Source organism: Diabrotica undecimpunctata, chromosome 7, assembly GCF_040954645.1.
Source record: "Diabrotica undecimpunctata isolate CICGRU chromosome 7, icDiaUnde3, whole genome shotgun sequence".
Taxonomy (NCBI): domain Eukaryota; kingdom Metazoa; phylum Arthropoda; class Insecta; order Coleoptera; family Chrysomelidae; genus Diabrotica; species Diabrotica undecimpunctata.
In genome coordinates this window covers 121,717,880-121,739,956 of record NC_092809.1, presented here as the reverse complement: position 1 = coordinate 121,739,956, position 22,077 = coordinate 121,717,880, and the positions used below count along the sequence as shown (strand labels likewise).

At 32.7% G+C, this 22,077-nt stretch overlaps 2 protein-coding genes across 5 annotated transcripts in view; both read left to right on the top strand.

Moving 5' to 3' along the window:
• Window positions 1-22,077, top strand: part of RhoGEF64C (Rho guanine nucleotide exchange factor at 64C) — a 534,285-nt gene that overhangs the window by 460,660 nt on the left and 51,548 nt on the right. The window lies entirely within an intron of this gene.
• On the top strand, window positions 19,555-20,349 carry LOC140446626 (uncharacterized). Its single transcript, XM_072539206.1, has one exon. The coding sequence runs from the start codon at window positions 19,555-19,557 to the stop codon at window positions 20,347-20,349; it is 795 nt and encodes a 264-aa protein (XP_072395307.1).

Sequence of the window (22,077 nt, the reverse complement as noted above, 5' to 3'; positions counted from 1 at the left end):
TAGTTCTTTACCTTTAGAGAGCTCAGAGTTTGATACGTAGACACTAGCTATCTCTTGAACTACCTCAGAATTCAATTCAATGTTTTTGATTTGTTCTAGATGAATGTTCTAGAATATTCTAGATTTTTTAAAATTTTTTCCATATGTTAAAATTCACCAATGTATCATAACAAGAATAATTAATGAGCTGTCCTCCGGTAGAAGCTAGTAAAAAATTTTATTTATAAAGTCAATAGCGACAAATTGAAATATACCAGAAACTAAGTCAAATGTGCACTCGTACCCCGCTCCCTCCTGTCGGATACGATCGTAATAACCCCCCTCCTTCGACACTACGACGTAAATTATGGATGTTCCCTTACCTGACTTCTTTATATTAATATTTCTATATATTATTTTAAGTTGTATTTTCAAAGTAATAAGAAATAACCAACATATTAATACTAAAATTGTAAGTAGCATTAATTGCAAATAAAAGGAAAAGTTTTTCACATTCACAAATCATTTGCATATTATTGATCTAGAAATGTCTTGTATGTAAATAAATAATTGGTTGTTTCCGAAAAGGTAATCCCTAATAACCCATTGTTGGAACTCTGGTAAACAGCCAATATTTTTAAATTGCACTTTCTACCATTCAAGCAACTGAATAGATCATTAGATAGACCAAAAGAACGACACGAGAAAGTTGAGGTACTAAAATCCATAACAAACGTAACAAGCGATGGTACTTAACGTAAACGACGGCTGTTTGCAAATTTTATCTTCAGTTCGATAGTAATTTGGACATTCATTGTCTTAAATCTATCACTGTTATTAGATAGTTTTGTACTTGCAATTAGTTTAATTGATACATGTGTATAATTGCGTCTTTGTTGCCTACTTTACTATTAATTAAGAAAGTGTGGTGTGTACAATTAACCATTAGTAATTTAATTAAGAATTATCTAGCATAGTATTATTTATTGTTGGTAAAATGTATTTAATAATATTACTTTAAATAAAACATAAATAATTTCTGCAATAAAATAAAATATTTTTGTCCTATATGTTATTTTCCTGAATTAAGTTATTGACTTCTTTTTTAAATGGGATAAAGAAGGAAATTTAAACATGAATACCTTGGTCAAGATAGACATTTTTGGTTACAAAACATATTTTTGAATTTATAGATTAAATTTTAGTATTTATTAACCGCTTATTAGGAATTCTGATTTTTCTTAGAAACATATATTGATGTTGACAGGATTTCCGGAACGCTCACGATTATGTTATATGGGAGTCAAAATGATACTAGCACGAATGTTATAACACATTAAAATATATTGAAAACGTTTAGTTTTAGTGACAGTTTTTAAAGCACTTTTGATTGTTCTACAAACATAAGTATACGTTGCACTCAATGCATTTGATCCTTGATAAACTTTGACAGGATTCTAGATGATAAATGTTAGGATTTTTCTGTTTTTCATGTACCGGCCAGTAATAAAATCCATCAAGTATTTTATGCTCACAAGATAGCGGTGTATATCTGACCATCCTAGAAGAAGATTCTTCAGTTTCATCAATAGGAGGGACGTCATAATTTAGATTTTTTTTTGTTCCACAAAGCATCAATTCTCCTAGTACTAGTCCTAATCTTTTGCAGTGAGTGCAGTATTCCATCCAACTTTACAGTAGCTGTGTCAAGTGTGTGATGTTGAGTAGGTCTCAGGCATCTGTTCCAAGAGATCAATTCCACCCACCTTTTTATTGAAGCTTTAACATCTGTACAGAATACTTCTATATGTTTTTTATCGTTTTTATTTCACATCTGAACGGATTTTACTGGCTCTATTCCGTAAAGTCGTAGATGGCATGATTACTGATTTGTTGTCTTTCCACTTTGTCAAACATACTTTTTTGTCCCCAGTTTACGTAGTCCCCATTTCAAAAAACTTATCATTTAAATGTCTACTAAAATAACCCTATGGCCTCAAAATTGGCCCCAATTAATCGCTTTCGCATAAAGGAAGAATTACTTTACCTTAAAATGGCTAATTTACCCTTGCTGGGGCCATAGTAGACTTTTGAGTAGTAGATGAATTGGCTGGTGCCAGACCTAGGCACTTTATCCGCACTACTACTGCTTTCGGACTCCTTATATCCCTCTAAATAGTTATTCGGAGGGGCAAAAAATTCATCGACTCCATCACTTTCTCTCTCAAAATCAGACTTCACTTCATAAAGGAGTTTATACAGCTGATATGGATAGGCGGCAAGATTTTTTAAATTCAGTACTCTCTTGCAGGCCAATAAAGCAAAAAAGTTAAATTATTGACATCATATTTTCTGTGTGTTGGCTCCCAGCCATTACATTTGTAATACCGCCTCAAAATACGCTCATTTAAAAATACCTCAAAACGTTTTGGAATATTTTTGAACCTATTATGTAAAACAATGCGTTTTCTAAATAGCTTCCCATTCATAACCCTGTTTATATTAACTTTATGTGAAACCTAACTTTATTCGACGTCACTATTTGCAAAACACAGCAAAACAATAAAGCTGGTATTTCAACCTCTAATGTCAACGTAAATATGGAACTAAATAAACCACGTGCGGTGAAACCGCCAATAGATACCCAACACAAGCGTGTCGTATCGGTGCAAACAAGTTAATATGTAATTTTGATTCATATTTCACGTGTTAATCAAATCCACACAACTGTGACAAGCTCATGGCACTCGCTTTTTGTTACGAGTAGTTGTTTTTACAAAGTTTTTTGAAACTCTATAGATCTACAAAAGGAAGCGAACTTCCTTGGTGGTTATATCTGCTGGGGTAAAATTATTCGTTTAAAAAATGTAAGCACAATGAACTAAATATTGTTTCTAAACCTTTTAAAAGCACCTTGTATACCTCCTGATAAGTGCTGATCTCCTATCACAGCAAGTGATTACGTGTACAAACAGTTTATGATTTTGTCACTTTTCTAAAAGCAGCTTTTGAATGAAAATATTTCTGACTAATATAATGAGCTTTCCCAGGCTTCAAAATATAAATAAATAATTTTTTCATTTGAAGCTCGAGCAGTAAGTAATACCAGTAAATCAACGTGTTTACCAACAACAACAGTAGTACGTGACGAGTAAAGTTAATCGATCCCATTGCTATATAAATTATTAGGATATCAACATCATTATTAGCTTGTTTGACAAAAATATTTTTAGTGAGAAATCTTTCTTTTAGCATTGATCTAAACCAAGACTTGTGACTATTTGCAAGAAATTTTTGTAATTCAGGAAAGTGGTGGAAACTGTCATAAATTCATCAAATAAGATATCATAAGCTGAACACTTTGTTGTGGTACGTCGACGTTAGTCTGCAGCTTTAATATTTTTGGTACAATCGGTATAGTCAGCAAATAGTACCGTAACTCTATGGCCATAATGTCGAAGTACATAATATCCGTAATATTTTTACTTCTATTACGGCTCAAATGATGTATGTACGTGGCAGATATTTGCATATTATGAAGAACACAGAAAAGTATAAGGATAATTTTTGTAGATAATTGTATCCTCTACAATTTTTGTGTAGTATATTTTTAACACAAAACGTACCGTTTTTTTAAACGCAATAACCCATATGTTCGACCTTTGACCTTAAATAACTTTTCTTTTGTGTTTTCTGGTACTTAACACCTCCTTATTTTAAAATTTATTTCCCAAGTGAATGTTAGGGAAAAGGGTCCTACACTTGCAATCCGTATTATGTTTTTTTAAACTTGAAAAAAGAATGGGCTATCGATTTCGCTGTTTACAAGCTTTTATAGCATCTTCAGGCAGTCGAGAAACTAAAGGCTAAATATGTAAGTCAATGTATGTACAATCAGAATTTTTTTTTTATTAGAGTGGTACAAAAAGGACTTAGTTAATAGTCAATTATATAAAAAGTGGTTTGTAATATAACATAGTAAATAATATAAAAGTGGTATGAAAGTAGTCAGTTATATACCATGAAATGTATTTCAAATAGACCAGCTTTAGTCTGATGTTAACTGGTGCATAAGTTGCATTATTTGCAACTCGCTCGGACCATAGGATGGTATCATATTATCATCGCCACGTAAAATAAATGCAATATTTTAAAAATTCCAGCGTTTACCGTCAACGCGCAGCGCCCAGCCTCGAGCCAAGTATCGGACCATAGACTTGGACCATAGTATTCCAACTTAGTATTTTTTCGACTCTCGACCCTAGTACTCTATGATCGATACTACGAGGCACCGACCACCGAGCCTCGCTCCGACCATCGAATTGATCGCCAGGTAAAATAAATGCATTATTTTAAATGCGAGCGTTCACTTCACTGTCAGTGCTATGATCTAGGCAAGGATACGATGCGATGGTCTCCGTAATGAACCCACCCTAATATGAACGCACCCTAAAGGTGCGTTCATTACGGAGACCATCGCATCGTATCATCGCTTAGAGCATAGCACTGAGAGAACGCTCGCGTTTAAAATAAAATGCATTTATTTTACCTGGCGATCGATACCATGGTCGGAGCGAAGGTCGGTTGTTGGCGCCTCGTAGTATTGATCGTAGAGTACTAGGGTCGAGGGTTGAAAAAATACTAAGCTTGAATAGGCTCGAGGCTGGGTACTTTAAAAATAATGCATTTATTTTACCTGGCGATGATAATATGATACCATCCTATGGTCCGAGCGAGGGGCAGCGTCTCATTATGAACGCATACTAGGAATACTTACATATCAGTACAAGGACTTCAATGCATTATAAGTTTGATGATACTTATATTTATTATGTTTTGGAGCATAACCCGCGCGTTCAGGCTACTTAAAATAAACCACTGCAGATAACCTCAGCTGTTCGTTGGAAGAGCTGAGTTACATTGCAATGCGTTTGTGCCCTCCAATTTAAGAAACTGTCAGGACCCTGGTCTACCTGCCCTTTCGGCTATACGACCGTTAACGAATCCACTGCCCCTACGAGTCCGACACCAAAATGAAGGTGCCACGTCACGTATACCAGAAACGTTTCGTGGGGCTTCACCTTCCCCGTAGTACCTATGTTGCGATTACCGCACCTACCCGTTATCCCACCCACGGGCGGATAGGCGAAGCAGGCAGAGGAATTTCCACCTCGCACGTAGACAGGTCGCCGCCGAGGATCTCTCCTCTACCACTCTTGAATCTCCTGACGGGTACGTGCCGGGACACCAACACCACGCTTGACACAAGGCCAAGAGAGGTGTGTACGGACCCAGCTCGTTCAACCTCGCCAGGTTCTCTTGGAATGAGAGTAGAGTTGTCCCACGAGAGTCTCGTCTCGGATACTAGGAATGTAGACCAGTGACCGTGTCGCCTAAGAGCCCGTGTGCGTTTCTACAAACCCGACACTTCAAGCGACGGCGCTCCATCTCTCGATTCATACCCAATAGTCGCCTCTTACGACAGGCAGGGCCTTCTGACGGAGCCGAACGGAGGAGCTGAGTTACAGTAATTGTTGCCTACGCGTTCTGTTGTTATTTTATCATTTACGATTTTTTCGTGTACTTTAATTGTAGCATCTTAAATAATACTAGCCATACTTTTTCACATTATATTAGGACTACTTTTCGTATAGTAACTTATTTTTCTCTCTTTTTGATCTGAATAACTTTCTTGAACATTCACCACTGGCTTTATAGCAACTTATTTTCTTGACTTATAGTCATTATTACCATTATCTAGCCTTCTAAGCAAAAAGTTAAACATATACCTCCCTAATGTCTACCAATTATGTCGGTCTTGAAGTTTCTGTAGCAAGTCGCCAGAGATTATTTTGACGTCCTCTATCTATAGTGTTTCCTCATTTCTACCCTTGCCTCTGAGACTCAGTTGAAGTAACGACTGACTCTCATTTTTCTCTGGGTTACTTTGAGTTTGGTTGCTGTAACCTGGGTTAAGGAAAGTATTTCGGTGCCGTAAGTCATGACTGGGAGTACATATTGGTAGATTTTCTTCTTTTTTAGATAATTTGGCATGTTGCTGTTGAAGATGTCTGATAGAGCTCCATATGCAGCAAATACTGAAGTGATCCTCCTTTGCAGTTCACTGGTTTTTTGTCTCCGGCAATTTGGATTTCATGACCTAAGTACTTATATTTATAAAATAATGCTATTTCATTGTAGTCGAAATTTGGATTTTCGTTTGGTACCAGATTTGTCATGTATTGTGTCTATCCAAAATTTATGTTTAAATTAACTTCCTTACAGGGAGCATCTGACTCAGTAATCTTAGTTCCAATCTCTTTAAAGTTATCTGTAACAGAACTATGTCGTCCGGAACTCATAGGTGGAAGATCATTCCGGCGTCGACATTGATGCCTTTCGCCTTCCCACTCAAACTGTTTAAAAGCAGAACCGCCGTAAAGAGTTTTAAGAGATATCATGTCTCCTTGCCTGGTTCATAGCATCAGTAACTATTAAATTCCAATTCTAATTTTCACACATTATATTGCCTTTCTTGTAAAATAATGTATTTGTGATTACTTTGGTGCACTTGAAAAATATTTCCCACTTTAACGGCTTTAACAGTTAAAATGGTAATTTGATAATTACCGTTAATTCCAATGTTTTTAAAAAGCAATTATTCTCTTCGGTATAAAATTTTCCCGCAGCGCCCACGCTAATTAGACGAGCATGTTTGCTATTTAATGAAAGTGATTCAATTTGACGTTGTATAACATAAGCAAAACAGTCAGATTAATTACAGTATGTTCTCACTATATATGTGCTGTAATGAGTAGTGGGTAATAAACTGTAGGATTATTCTAATTTACATCTACAAATAAACTAGTGCAATTCCTCTTACTTTCGTTGGCCACATCGATACAAAGTTGTTCAACGGCGGTCGCCCACAAAAGTAAAAGCTTAAACTAATGCCAAGCAAAATGGGTGTGTTACCAATGTGAAAAAAATTTATAAGATCTTGAGATCTTTAGAGCGAGACGCGAAGAAAGAAATATGAGATTGTTCGTTACTTTTTGGGTGAAGGTGATGTTACATTTTGTTTAGAAGTGTCGTTGACTTTCGGATGTTTTAATATTAATTGAATTTTCACTTTCTTTCTTAAAGAACTACAATGTTGTTAAACGAAGGAAAAAAGTAATTACTCTGAAGATATTTTCGAATAAATTATAACTAAGTTGTTGATGCAATAATTACATTTATTGATATCTCAATAGAACACTTTAATTATAGCACTAATGTTAGGATTAAATGTCGTATAAGAAATTAATTAATTAAATTAATTATTAGTCGAACTTAATATTTCAAATGTAATCAATAACAAGAAGAATTAAAATTGAAAACGCCACGATAAATATTGATTTAGGAATAAGAAAATTTCTATAAAAACCTTTTTGGTGAATTCAACACTCTAAAGTCATATCTCCTTTTCTAGTAATTTTAGGTAAAAATAAAAAGTCACTTCTAAAATCTGAATGGGTTAAAACCTCACTTAATATGTACGTGTATAATATATGCAAAATTGTATATAGACATTAACGCGGTAACAAAGTTATAACAACACTTTTTAGATCAGTGAATAATTTAAAATGCGATTTAGAATAAGGATATTTCCTAATATTACTCCAGTCGTCAGAGACGAAAATGCCACTCAACCTTTAATAATCATACGAACAAGCTGAATTTTAGCAAGAATATTAATTTTGGGACCCCAAAAAGGATGCAAAATAGTTTGCCACTTTTATCCCCAGGTTTCCCCATAAAACTCCCCTCGTAGGGGGATAGAAACGCAAAAAAATCGATTTATCAAGAATCTGTACGCCGTAGAAAAAAATGTTTCAAATAAAAAATGTAGCTAAGTTAATTTTAAACAAAAATGTTAATTATTACTTTTTATGTAGAATGAACCATTCCCTCAGAAACAACGCATGAAACTACCGTCGATTTTGAATGTCAGTTACGTGCCCGAAATCAATTTTCAATAAAATTTGTATCAGCTCAACGGTAAAAGTTCGATATCTTTTGATCCAAGTGTCACAAAAATCAAGATGCGTTTTACAGGTAAAGAGTTTAGCTTTCGGATGCAATTTTTGTGTTTTGCCGCAAGTAAACTTAGGTTATATAACGATGTTAAATAAATAAACGAGGCGCGTTTTTTGCTATTGTTTATGATTTTTGTGGAATAAATACAATCTACCCGTTTTATTGACTGGCCACTATAAAGTTTTGATTACTAGAGTCTAACCTTCAAATTTTACTACGAATGGCCAATGAATTTTACTGATTTTACGAGAATCTTAAAAAATAGCAAAAACCTTGCCACGTTTATTTATTTATCACTTTTATACAAACTAAGCTTATTCTCGGCAAAATACAAAAACAGCATACGAAAGCTGCACTCTTTAACTTTAAAAGGCATCTTAATTTTTGTCGATAGGACACTTGGATCAAAAGATATCGAATTTTTACCGTCGAGCTGATACAAATTTTATGGAACGTTGATTTCGCGCATGTAACTGACATTCAAAATCGACAGTTGTTTGAGCATTGTTTCTGAGAGAACGGTTCATTTTACACAAAAAGTGCTAAAAAACATTTTTGTTTAAAATTATCTCAGCTACATTTTTTTATTTAAAACATTTTTTTCTACGACGTACAGATTGTCGTAAAATATAAATTGAAAAATAAACGAATTTCAGGAAATCAAATTTTAAATTTATTCTAATACGTCAATCGGTGAAAACTGTTTAGAAAGTAATTGTATATACGGTGTCGATCAAAAATTACTTAAAAAAAAAAACTAATTTTAGCGTTATTAATGAATATATAGTATTATACGAGATATATGACACTATGAATACTGATATAAAAGGTTTACATTGTATAAATCAAGCGTTTAATACTAAAAGTTTTCATAAGAGGATGATGAACATTTCCACATACGTCATCAAAAGGGGGGAGAGGTGCACAAACAAATTAATAAAAATGTAAAAAAGCATGTTGATTATTAATTCGATATTACTTGTTAAAGTTGACTGTGATAGGTCTCTATATCCTTCATCAAAGCTAAGCATTTAATACGCATATTCTAATACGCCAATCGGTGATAACTGGTTAGAAAGTAATTGTATATACGGTGTCGATCAAAAATTACTTTAAAAATAAAACTAATTTTAGCGTTATTAATTAATATATAGTAACATACGAGATACTATAAATATTAATATATACGCTGTAATATAAATGTTAATTTATTGATATGAAGAAGGCCTCTGACTAAGGATAAAATAAACAACCCACCCAATCCATACATACGATACATCCAATTAAAGTAGGATGATATTATGAATATGTTGAGATGTAAAAATAGACATGGAGACTACTAAAAGAGCACTACACACTATATTTGTTATTAATGAAAGTATAGCGACATACGTCATTTCGTATAATATAATGGACGATAATAGACACACTATGGGGTAAATTTGCCTTTATTGATGTAAAGAAGACCTCTGACATAGTAAAAATAAATAACCAGTCGAATTCTAACATATGACGCATATGTTAGGATTTTTTTATGTTTTTACCGTCCTACGACGGGGGTTTGAGGAGGAAGCCCAGGGGTAAAAGGGGTTAACTCTTTGACGACTGGACTATATCATCATCATCATCTGTTGTATCTAGAGTGGTCTTGAGCGTCACAGAACTAGCGCCATAAAACGGCGGATGAATCATCTGTTTAAATTTTTATAATAATTATTGTTTTAAAATAATTTCATAAAAATACAGTTATTATTTTTAAACACATTATTTAGTTTAGGCTATTTATAATAATTAAATTTGCTATCACATGATATTTATTTATACTTTATTATTAAAATATGGTCTGAATTTGACAGGTTTGTCATAAGTAAACAACATATGTTTCTATGCTTTGTTAATACGTTAACAGGTGGCGTTAGGAGCAAACATATTAATTTATTGAATTTGTTTAAAATATAAAAAATTTTAAATGTATTATTCAAATTTTAAAAACATTTTTTAATGTTATTTTTAAACATCCTATTTAGTGTATATAATAATTAAATTTACTATCAAATGATATTTATTTATATTTTTATATAGATATAATTTTATAAAAATACAATGTTGGATTTTTGCAATTATCAGTTTGACTATTGTATTAAAGTATGACAAAATGGGTTTTTACTATGGTTTGTTTTTTAACCAGGAGGAGTAATTCAAATTTACCGCGCCGTAATGCTTGTTTGTAATTGGTTCAACTGCAGGCAAGTTTACTTCACTCAATTATGACATTTTGACACCAATGACATTTATGAAATTTTAAAATTCAAAATTTATATCGACGATTTTTTGTATTTTCTGCATTATTCGTTTAATTTTTAGATTTTTCGTTTGCATTTATATAAAAGATAGTTCTTTTCAGAACTATTTAGTGACGTATTAGTGTTATTAAGAAAACAATATGAATTCTATACCAAGTACTAGTGGTAATTATTCTTCTCCACCTAAAAAACGCCTAGTAGATTTGGGTAATTTATCATCAAATGAAAAACAATGCATTATAAACATGTACACGCAAATAAAAATTGATAATCCTGGATTGAAAATAACAGCCGTGGTAGCAAAAATAAAATAGATAACAGGTTAGTTTTGCAGAATAGTTATTGTTAAAATCAAAACTTACTAAAGTAATGTGCTAATGTTAAGTGTTGCGATTTCAACTATTTACAGAACAATTAAGGAATATAAGCAAACTGGGACAGTAAGATGTCCTAAAAATATTGGCGGTCGACCTTCTATCCTTGCCACATACGATGAAAGAGTTAAAACTGGTTATATTCCTATAAAGTAGCATACAATATTTGTCGTTTAAGTTAATGCGCTGATGAAATATTGTAAAATTTCATTGGATTTTAGATAAAATTTTATCACGAATATATTGCTTTCGTATACGTTCCGGGCGATTTTCTTCTACAATATGATAAATAAACTCTAAAAATTCTTTAACTTCATCATAACAATCCAACATTTTTTTATTGTAATTAGAAAAACAAAAAAATATATATTGGAAGTAAATTGGAAAAAATTATTATTCAAATATAAACAAACACAGTTAGGTTAGAATCGATGTGTGAGGTTCTCCAATACTGATTACTGGATTACCGCAAGGCCGAGATAATTAACCAAAAAAGAAGATGTATTTGGTAACTTTTCTAGTAACTTTCTTGAGTGTGAATCTGTCTTTCTAGTTTACTCCCCCTGGTTAAAGAATAAACCATAAAACATTTTTATATTTTATACAGTCACAGCCGAAGAGGCCCTTTGTGTACCTAACGAAGCGGTGGACAGTTAGCTATACAAAATGTCAAAACTGACAATAATTTGTTATTTTGATTTTTGAAACCTTTCATAATTTTTTGTACAGGAAACGTAAAAGAGATCTAACTAACGAATGCGATAAAGCATGAAAAAAGGTTAAAAAAAATACACCTACAAAGACTGCTGCTGAATGGAAATTTAATTGAAAATATTATGGAATTGTAAAGAGCAATCGTAATTGTAATAATTGTAAAAACAGCAATTCATTCTTTTTTTAAATTTTTTTACTTTCTTTTTCTAATAGTGTCACTTTCTTTTTGACATCTAATATTTGCCGATACATGCGCTTGGCTGCGTAAGAACACACTCCAATTTGTTTATAACAAAATTATCTCCGTACGGCTTTGTATCAACAACATCTGCGTACGTTTTTTATGTCACCATCACCGATTTGAATAACGTAATATTACAAATATGTGGACTTCTTCTTCTTCTGTTTTTTATGGCTTCGCTGCGAGGCGATTCGCCAGCACTATTTGTTGGCGACCGTGATGTAATCTGGTTCTAAACCATATCAGGGCCGCAGACATTTGTCAATTGTTGTCTATATTGTGGTAGTAATGTTTTCTGAATTTTTAAGTTTGAGGTTAGGTGGTTATCAACACATATTGTAAACAAATGGTAATGGGAGGGTTACATATTACACAATAAACAGGACGCCACAGAGGAAAAAACTGAAAAAGGCAAAAACATTGAATTAAAGTTGAGCATCGTAAATTACAAATTAATTTTATTATAGTCAAGAAACTGTAAGATTACACTGACTGACTTTTCATTAGGGGATATTAAGATTGTGTCTATTGAGATTGGTGTTTGGAATTTCATTGAAATAAAAATTGAATATAAATCCATGTTAGGAATAACATTAATGGGGCACTCAAAGAAAATGTGGTTTAAATCCTCCACTGCTCCGCATTCACATGCCGGACTGTCTATTATTTTAATTTTAAAAAGATGTTGCTTAGTTAGGCAATGACCTGTTCTCATTCTTATTATTGTGGTGATATGTCTTCTGTTTTTAAATGTTAGGGTTGAGAACCATGCCTTAAAGGAGAAAATGGTTTGGATTCTTGTATATTGGTAGTTTTTCTTCCGCAGTATTGCTCCCCAATTGGTTTTAAATTTATCCCTAATTTTTTCTTTTATGGTGTTCAGAATATCTTGGGAATCTAATAACATGGCTAGAGGAATATTCAAATTTGTTCCTATTTTGGCTAGTAAGTCAGCTTCTACATTACCAGGAATATCAGAATGACCTGGAATCCATGAGATTAAAATGTCAAAACCCTTCTTAATTGCTGATGAGATGAGATTTTTTGTTTTGAGGGAGATTGAGTCATCAGAGGCTGAGATTATCGGATTTTTAATTTTAGTAATAGCATTTAGAGAATCAGAGAAGACAACAGCCTTCATGATGCCTTTAGATATTAAAATTTTAATTGCTTGGTAAATTGCCACATTTTCGGCTTTTGTTACAGATATCTCACCAGGAAGCCTAGAAGAAAACTTGAAGTTAATGTTGGGAATATTGATTCCAAATCCTATTCTACCCTTATTTTTTGAGGCGTCAGTATATACAAAGGAGAATTCCCTATTGTATTTTTGGGTAATTATTGAAAATTTTTGTTTGGTTGTTGAGTCATTTTTCTTAATATTACAGTTTAAAGTATGTATTGGGTTGATTAATGTGTTAAAGTCTAAGTCATAACAAGGAAAGTTTGGGTGTTTATGTATTTTATTTTGATAAGGGAGAAAATGTTCAAGGGCCATAACAAGGAGGGGTACAAGGTTTGTCTTGTGGAAAATTGGTTTATTTATGATTTTTCTACGTATGTTCAGAAGTGTGACTATTACTGGATGATTATTGATTTTAATAATTTTAGATATAAATTTAGCGGCTAGTATTAGGCTTCTATGTTCCAGGTCAATCTGAGCAGATTCAGCTAAGATTGCCATGCGCGGAGTGGACTTCATGCAGCCTAGGCAGATTCTGAGCCCTTCGAAAAATACTTTATTTAGGTTATTGCTACATTTCTGTGTTATTGGACTGAATAAAAAGGAACCATAATCCATATGAGACCTAATTAAAGCATTAAAGATCATAATTAAGGTTTTAGGATCCGCACCCCACCAAACTCCACATAATGCTCTCAATATGTTGATGTTTTTCTTTGCTTTAAGTACAATTTTATCAACGTGAGGGTCCCATTTCAAGTTTTTATGAAAAGTGATGCCCAAGAATTTAACCTGATTTTTAAATGGAATGTTATTGTTATTATTAAGAGAGATTAAAGGAAGGTTTGTTTTGCGTTGTCCTTTTGTGAACCACACTGCTTCACATTTATCAATTGAAATAGACAGCCCATGGGCTTCTAGCCAATTTTGAATGTTTGTAATTTCTGGGGTGATCTTATTTATCATATTATGAATGTTTTGACCGCTAATGTACAAAACTAAATCATCTGCATACCCACATATTTTCACTTCGTTAGAGAATAAGTAGAAAAGGTCATGAATGTATATGTTAAAAAGAATGGTACTTAGGGGAGAACCTTGAGGGAGCCCCTTGGAAGTTTGATATGGTCCCAAGAAATTGCCATCATCAGATCTTGAATATAAGAGTCTGTTTTGTAGGATTTTGAGGATAATGTTGTTTAGAGCCATGGGGATGTTTAGATTTTTAAGTTTATTATAAAGGTTGTATAGTTCTACATTGTCATAGGCTGATTTAATATCTAGAAAAATGGCTAATACCGTTTGAGAAGATTCAAAGGCTTCTAAAATCGTAGAATGTAAAAGAGCTAAGTTATCATATGTCCCTCTACCTTTCCTGAAACCTGACTGATTAATTTTAAATATTGAATTGTGTTCCATAAACCAATCCAGACGATTTTTTATTATGATTTCGAGAGTTTTAAGTACACAGGAAGATAAGACTATTGGTCTGAAACTTTCAGACAAAGTAGGATTTTTATGAGGCTTTATGATGTTAATTATGTTAAATTTTTTCCAATCCAACGGAATAGGACCCCCATTTAAACAATTGTTGTAAATTCTTAACAGTGTGTCCTTGGCTGCAAGTGGGAGGTTTCTTAGCATTAAATAGGATATGTCATCGATACCTGGCGCGGAATCTTTTTTATTATTTAACGCCAAATTAAATTCATGAATTGAAAAAAGAGCAACTTCTTGATTATCATATGACATATTAAAATTAGGGTCTATGTTTACTGAAGACATTTTGTCTAATATTTCTAGTTTAATGTTATCTGGGGGACTATGAAAGACTTTATTATTGTGATAATTGGAAAATTTTTTAATTTTATTCCAAACATATGTGATATTGGATCCTCTGTTTAAAGATTCACAAAATTTTTTAAATTTGCATTTCTTTTTTGCTTTTAGGTTCCTCCTCGTCATAGCAATTATGCGTTTTGTTTCGATGAAATTTTCTATAGAAGGGGATTTATTAAAATTAGAGATTGCTTCTTTTCGTGTTTTGATCCATAAGGTACACTCTTCGTCCCACCATGGATTCCTGGGTTTGCCCTGTACTCCACAATTTTTAAAAGGGATTGCTTCATCTGCAGCTGTGTTTATGACTGTAAGGAAATCTTTATAATTTTTGATTTCTGACAGGTTTTGCTTGTTTAACAGTATGTTCTTGTAATAGGTGTTCCAGTCAGCTTTTTTAGTATTTCTTGTTTTATATGGTTTCTGTAGAATCGTTTCTGTTCCGTTAAGATTCGCTATATTTAAATTAAGGTAGGTAGGGAAGTGGTTACTGTTACCGCAGTCTTGGATAACTCCCCACTCAGAAGACAAAGACACACTGTTGCTCACAATTGCCAGATCTATTGCACTGATATTCTTATTAGAGTCTTGAAATAATGTTGCTGATCCATCATTTAACACTGTAAGGTCATTATCAAAGGAAAAATCAAAAATTATTTTACCACCTTTATTGCATAGCCCTTTATCCCAAGCAGGATGGTGTGAGTTCAAATCCCCCATAATGATTAGATTATTTAAGGGTATACCTTCTACCATATCATTTAGTAAAGTAGCAGTGATTGCGTTATTAGAGCTGGAATATATATTTATAAGGTATAGGTTACAGATACTAATTATTACATATTGCACTAAAGCTGAATTGAACTTTTTGATTGTTGAAAACCTTATGGATTTCTTTATACATGTTGCCACCCCACCAAAACCATCATCTCGGTCTTGCCGGATGATGTTATAAAAATTTAAAGAAAATCTGGCATCATGCTTAAGCCATGTTTCATTGATGAAAATGATGTCTGGATCTATTTCGGATATTAGATTAATGAGGTTATCCCTATTAGCATTAATACTTCTGATATTCCATTGTATTATTTTTAGTTTTGGATTGTGAGACATTGTGGTGTGTGGGAAGTTAGTATGTGTCAAAGTCTGAGGTTGAATCTTGGTCCATATAGTCCAAGTTTGTGTGGGATAATATATTTTTAAGAATATTTAAATTATCGATTGTTGCATTATTGATAAAATGTAGACAAGCGTTTCTGGTATTATATAAAGGATCTGAATCAGAATTTTGGATATGTTGCAATGCACTGGAATGCCAGGCTAAGTTTTGTTGAGAGTTAAAAGAAGATTTTTCTGGCAAGTTTGTGTTATGGGATGTTGAAGGTTGTTGTTGAGAGAGAGAGTATGACAATTTTTCAGGTCGTGAATTAGGGAAAAGAAGGTTTTCTTCATGCACTTTTTTGTCATATGACATGCATGACAAATTTATCTTTTTCTACGTATGTTTTTGGGATAGCTTCATTTGCATCGTAAAAAGTCATATTTTCGAAAGCCATTAACTCTTTGATATTTTTTTGCCTAAGGAATTCTGGGCAGTTCTTGTCTGTGGCTTTATGTGGTCCCTTACAGAAGAAACATTTGACTTCACATACTTCGGAATGTGCCAGTTCGCCGCAGTTAATGCAGCGATCTTTACTTTTACAATTTGTTTTCGTATGACCAAACCTCAGACAATTAAAACATTGTGTAACTGGTGCAATATAAACATTAACTAATTTAGGCATGCCGTAAAAGTATACTGTTTTCGGCATTATTACACCTTTAAAAGTGAAAAGGGCTGTGCCTGTTGGTTCATAAGTAACTGTGTCATTTTTGTACACTTTTCTATTAAGTCTTTTAACATTTAATATTTCAATATCAGTACCCGTACTACAACATTCTAATAATTCCTTATCACCAATCTCTATGTCTATTTGTCGAATTATGCCTTTACAAGTTACAAAATTAAAAGGAATATAAATCTTATATCCCTTGTCTAGTAGAGTTTTATTATTTAAAAATTCGTTTGCTGATGTGAAATTGATAAATTCAATCGCAATCCTATTTAAACCTTTACTATATATTTTTTTAATGTCTTTTAAATTTAAGTTAAAGATATCGCGAGCAATTTTAATCCCATTAAAAGCACCTACTTTAGTATCAGGTATATTTGTCGATTCTAGGTATACAAAAAAAGGGCCATTGTCTTTTTCAGAGTAAACATTGATAATTTTTTGTTCCTGTGCTTTATCATTCTGAGAAGAACAGTGGACGTTAGATATATTATTATTATTTATATTTAATGCGGAATCTAAAATTATGTTATCAGGTGGCTTATGGGGGGATGTACCCCCCTGTTCGTTATTCATAATCCGAAAAGCCAGTCAGAGTCAATTTTATCATAAACAAAATGTAACAAAAGAAAGATAAAAAATTATTAAAATAAGCCTATAAAAAATGAAAGAAAAATTTATTCAATAAATTAAGCTGATGCTCAACTTACCCAGACAAGACAATTTGGGTATGTTAGTACAAAAACCTCGTAGTGTAGTCGTAGTTTGCGAAGCGATGCACACACAACGAACAACAAAACGCAATTGCAAATATGTGGACATTTTAAAAATATTAACGGCTGAATCACCTTCAATCCAGGCCAGGATCCACCTGGAATGTCGAGCCAAAGATAATGATGATGAACAAGTTAATATAAGGTCAAACACACACACCATCTAAAATTAACTACGTAAGCACATAAGCACATATTCAGAATTTGATAACAATCCTAGGATACACCATCTTCTTTAAAATTTCAATTTAAAACATGGCTATTTGTCTACAAGATCGAGGTCCAGTAAGTCAACTATGAACATGGCTACCGCAAGATTTGACAATGACGTATAATATATTATAATTCATACGTACTGGTTTATTTTATAAAGAAATATTTAATAAATCAGTATTTTTTTCTTTAATAAAGAAATAACATTGTTTATAAAGAGAATAGAGAAAGGCTTTAGAAAATTTATAAAATATTACATGTATTGTCTTTAAATGATTTAAAGGCTGTATCACTCTTACATATTCCATAACAATACCGATTTTTTGTTCCCTTTCATACAGGTATCATAATAATCAATTAAAAATTTGATTTACTTATTATGTCACTGAATTTTGTTTAATCACTAGATTTTCTTTGGTATTTTTTATATTAACTTTTTTATTTATATTACTAACATAACCTAATGTGTTTGTTAACAAAATGTCTGTTCGAAATGGCTGACACAATATTTTGTGATGAAAACTCTTATTGATAAACAATAAAAAACGTCAAAATCAAATGTAAAATATAACTCACATTACAGTCAATTGTGGTTTAATCGTATATAAAGTAATATATGGTTAAATGCTTGGATAAATGAACTTTAATAAAATAGAAGGCAGATATCGAGCACAGTTTTTTATTAAATTTTGCCCAAGCACTTTCGTTCCTAGAGCATCTTCAGGGGAATTTCGTCAAAATGATGGATGTTTGTTGGATAGCCTATAATTTTGACGAAATGCCCCTGAATAGGCTCTAGGAGCGAAAGTACTTGGGCAAGATTTAATAAAAAAACTGTGCTCGATGTCTGCCTTTTATTTGATTAAAGATAATTCCATATAACTACAATATTTAACTTAAAATGTTAGGAAAGACAGTCAAGATTTTATTTCATGTATAGAGCCTCTGTATATCCGCATACGTAGGGTAAACTGGTCCATAGTGAGACGCGGTCCATAGTGGGAAATTCACTCTCCTGGCTATTTTATCATCGCGGTAGAGCTATATTTGAGTGTGTGTGCTATCATAAAAGTTCCGCCTCCGAATCTCGTGTTAGTTTTTTAATTGGTACTATGCGTTTCGATATTTTGGAAATTCAGGTGAGTGATCAGCTGAAAAGTTTTATTTCCATGTTCAGATTTTTTCGAATAATTCGCCGAAATGTATCCGATTTAATTTGAATTTGGTATGGATATCTAAAACATACATAACCTCAATATTATCTTATTCTGTTTAAAGCTAGCTCCACTACTTTGATAAAATTTTTGGTCATTTGTATTTTGATATGGTGGTCCATAGTGGGAATAAAAAACCGGTCCATACTGGGATATGATAACATAATGTGGTCTATGCGGAAATATACTAAAACATGCTAAAAATTTTCATTATTTGCAGAATTAAATATGCCTAGACATCCAAGATCCCAACTGTCAGCAGTTTTCGAAAAAAACCTAGAGAATCATCAGCATTCTGCTGTAGAAGATGTAAAAAAACAAATGTCATTGATGAGTGAGTTCAAAAAGCATGGTCTAAAAAAGTTAGCTCTACAGTGCAAAGTGAAAAAGTTCAAATTAGCTAATGAAGCTAATGAAGACAACACAAATGATTTTGAATATGGACGAACCCATGGTTTCAAAACAATATTTACTTTGTAACAATTTGCAATTAATAAACTTCAACAAGTAGAGAGGAACAGCTATTGTGAGAGTACATAATTCATGCTTGTGAAATGTGCTACGGCTTAACATTAATACATACTCGTGATTTGGTTTATAAGTATGCCATTACTAACAATAAAATGGTGCCTCGAACTTGGCACGAGAAAAAAAGAGCTGGAGTCGAATGGTTGAATAATTTTAGGAAACGACATCCTATGTTATCGATTCGAAAACCAGAAGCAACTAGCCTTGGCTTCCAGCTTCAACAAGCATAATGTGGCTACATTTTTCACACACTTGAGAAGTGTGATAACGAAACATAATATGCAGTCGAACCAGATATACAATTGTGATGAGACTGGTGTCACCAATGTGCATAAACCCGGGAAGGTACTTGCTAGCATTAAACAAAAACAAATTGGAAACGTGACAAGTGCTGAAAGAGGTACATTAATAACAATGTGCACTGCAATATGCGCTAATGGGACTTTTGTGCCTCCATTCTTTGTATCCCCGAGGAAAATATTTAAGCCTTTCATGCTTACTGGGGCTCCTCAAGGATCAGCCGGTGCAGCATTTTCCTCTGGTTGGATGACGGGAGATAATTTTTTGAAGTATATAGAGCACTTTGTCAAACATGTGCGATGCAATAAAGAGTTCCCAGTTCTATTAATTCTTGACAATCATGAGAGCCGTTACGATGTTCGTGTGCTGAATCTGTGTAAAGATAATGGGATTATTTTATTGACATTGCCGCCCCATTGCAGTCATAAATTACAACCGCTCGACGTGAGCTACTTCTTTTTATTTAAAAGCTATTATAACCAAGGAGTTGATGACTGGATGCTAAATTATCCTGCCATACCTATGAGCATTTATGATGTTTGTAATGTTGTTGGTACTGCCCATCCTAAAGCATTCACTCCAGTCAACATTCTCATCGGATTTAAAAAAACAGGCATAGCATCCCTGAATTCCCAAATTTTTTCAGAGAGTGATTTTATGTCATCGTATGTCACTGATAGGCCCGTAGAAAATGAAAATGGAAATTGTAACGAATATAAGGTTAACGAAGGTGTTCAGGATGTAAAAGAACCACGACATGTCAGTGCCAATTAATGTCCCGTCCAATATAATAACCCCTCAGCAGATTAGGCCACATAGCAAAGCTGCTCATAGGAAAAACCTTATTAGAAGCAGAAAGAAGCTATAGTCAGCAATAATAACAGATACCTCTATAAAAGATGCCATAGAGGAACAACATAAAGAAAGATTGGCTAAAAAAACCTATTCAGAAGAAAAAAAGCAGAAGGCTAAAAAACGTTAAGTTTTTAATGACGACATTAGCTCGAACAGTGATGTTAGTGAAGAGATCTGCAATGATTCTAGCGATTTAGAAAGCTTCACATCAGAAAATCAAGATTTGTCTATTCAAAGTCATGACTATGTTATAGTAAGATACATGACAAAAAAAAACTGTTAAACATTATGTCGGTCAGGTTATTAAGATAAGTGGAGATGAATATAATATATCTTTCAGGAAGAGAATTGTGGCCGGCAAATTTGTTTTCCCCGACAAACCCGATGTAGATACCGTAGAAGCAGAAGATATTTTACTAAAGCTGTCCCCTCCTGCCATCAGTGGAAGTACTGCTAGGACTGCTTGCCAGTTTATGATCCCTGTAAATTTTTTCCAATTTAAAATAGAGTAAAAGAGTTTTTTTACTAAAAATCCCACTACGGACCACTATGATTCCCACAATGGACCATATAGTGGTTCATAGTGGGACGAGTGGTCCATAGTGAAACTTGTTGAATAAAATTTTTTATAAATAAAGGATTACTTAAAATTATTATTAGTTTGTTTCCTTACATCCATACCCATGCATAGGTATTCTTACTATAATTTACAAACGCTTAATCAAGGTGCTATACACTTTTGAAAAAATAACGTCCCACTATGGACCAGTTTACCATATTTCATCCTGAAATAACTAACTAACTTTCCTGTCGAAAAGTAAGCAACATTAAAATAGCTTCAGTATGGAGGCTATAGCGACATAATATTAAATTAAATAAAAATATTAATTTGTACCATTTATAATGCTTAAAAAAAGACGTTATATAGAAAACAGGCAATTTCTGAAATGTTGACAAAAACATTTATAATTAAAATATTTTGCAAATCATTTTGTTCCGAAGAAATATTTTACATACGTAAACATAAAGCTTGTATAATTATTTTAAATATTTATATTTTCGTTTAGCATTTAATATTGATAATTATAAAGTAAATATTTTATGCAATGTACAATTTCCTACTTTCTTTTCTTATACTAAATATTTCCTTATTTTCCTTAATACCTATTCGGATTTTAAAGCGAAATTATTCGAAATTATTTATTACCTTAAAAGAAAATTAAACATTAAGAGCTTTCCTTTCATATAAATGAAAATTATAATAATAATTTTGTCCAGCTTATTTCCTATATATGTGATAAAACTGTAAAATATTTTAAAATTGCATTATAGTAACTGGATAAGGAAAGCTTTCAGTTTATAGATGGAAATTATGATCATTAGTTGGTTGAATATTAAAACTAGCTAAATTGTTTATTTTTCATTCTATTATTGCATAACGTTAGTGAATTTTTAACATTCAAATTTATTTTTTCGATTAATCATCATAAAATAATAAAAATGCAATAAAATTTACAGTTTACGTTCATATAATTTTCATGTAAGTTGTACACTATTTCACTTCATCATCATCATCAGTAGCTCGACAACCCTTTCTGGGTCCTAGCTTGTTCTAGGATTTTCCGCCATTCTGTTCTGTTCCTTGCT

Coding starts and splice junctions, on each gene's coding strand:
- LOC140446626 (XM_072539206.1), top strand. CDS start 19,555: ATGCAGTCGAACCAGATATACAATTGTGATGAGACTGGTGTCACCAAT.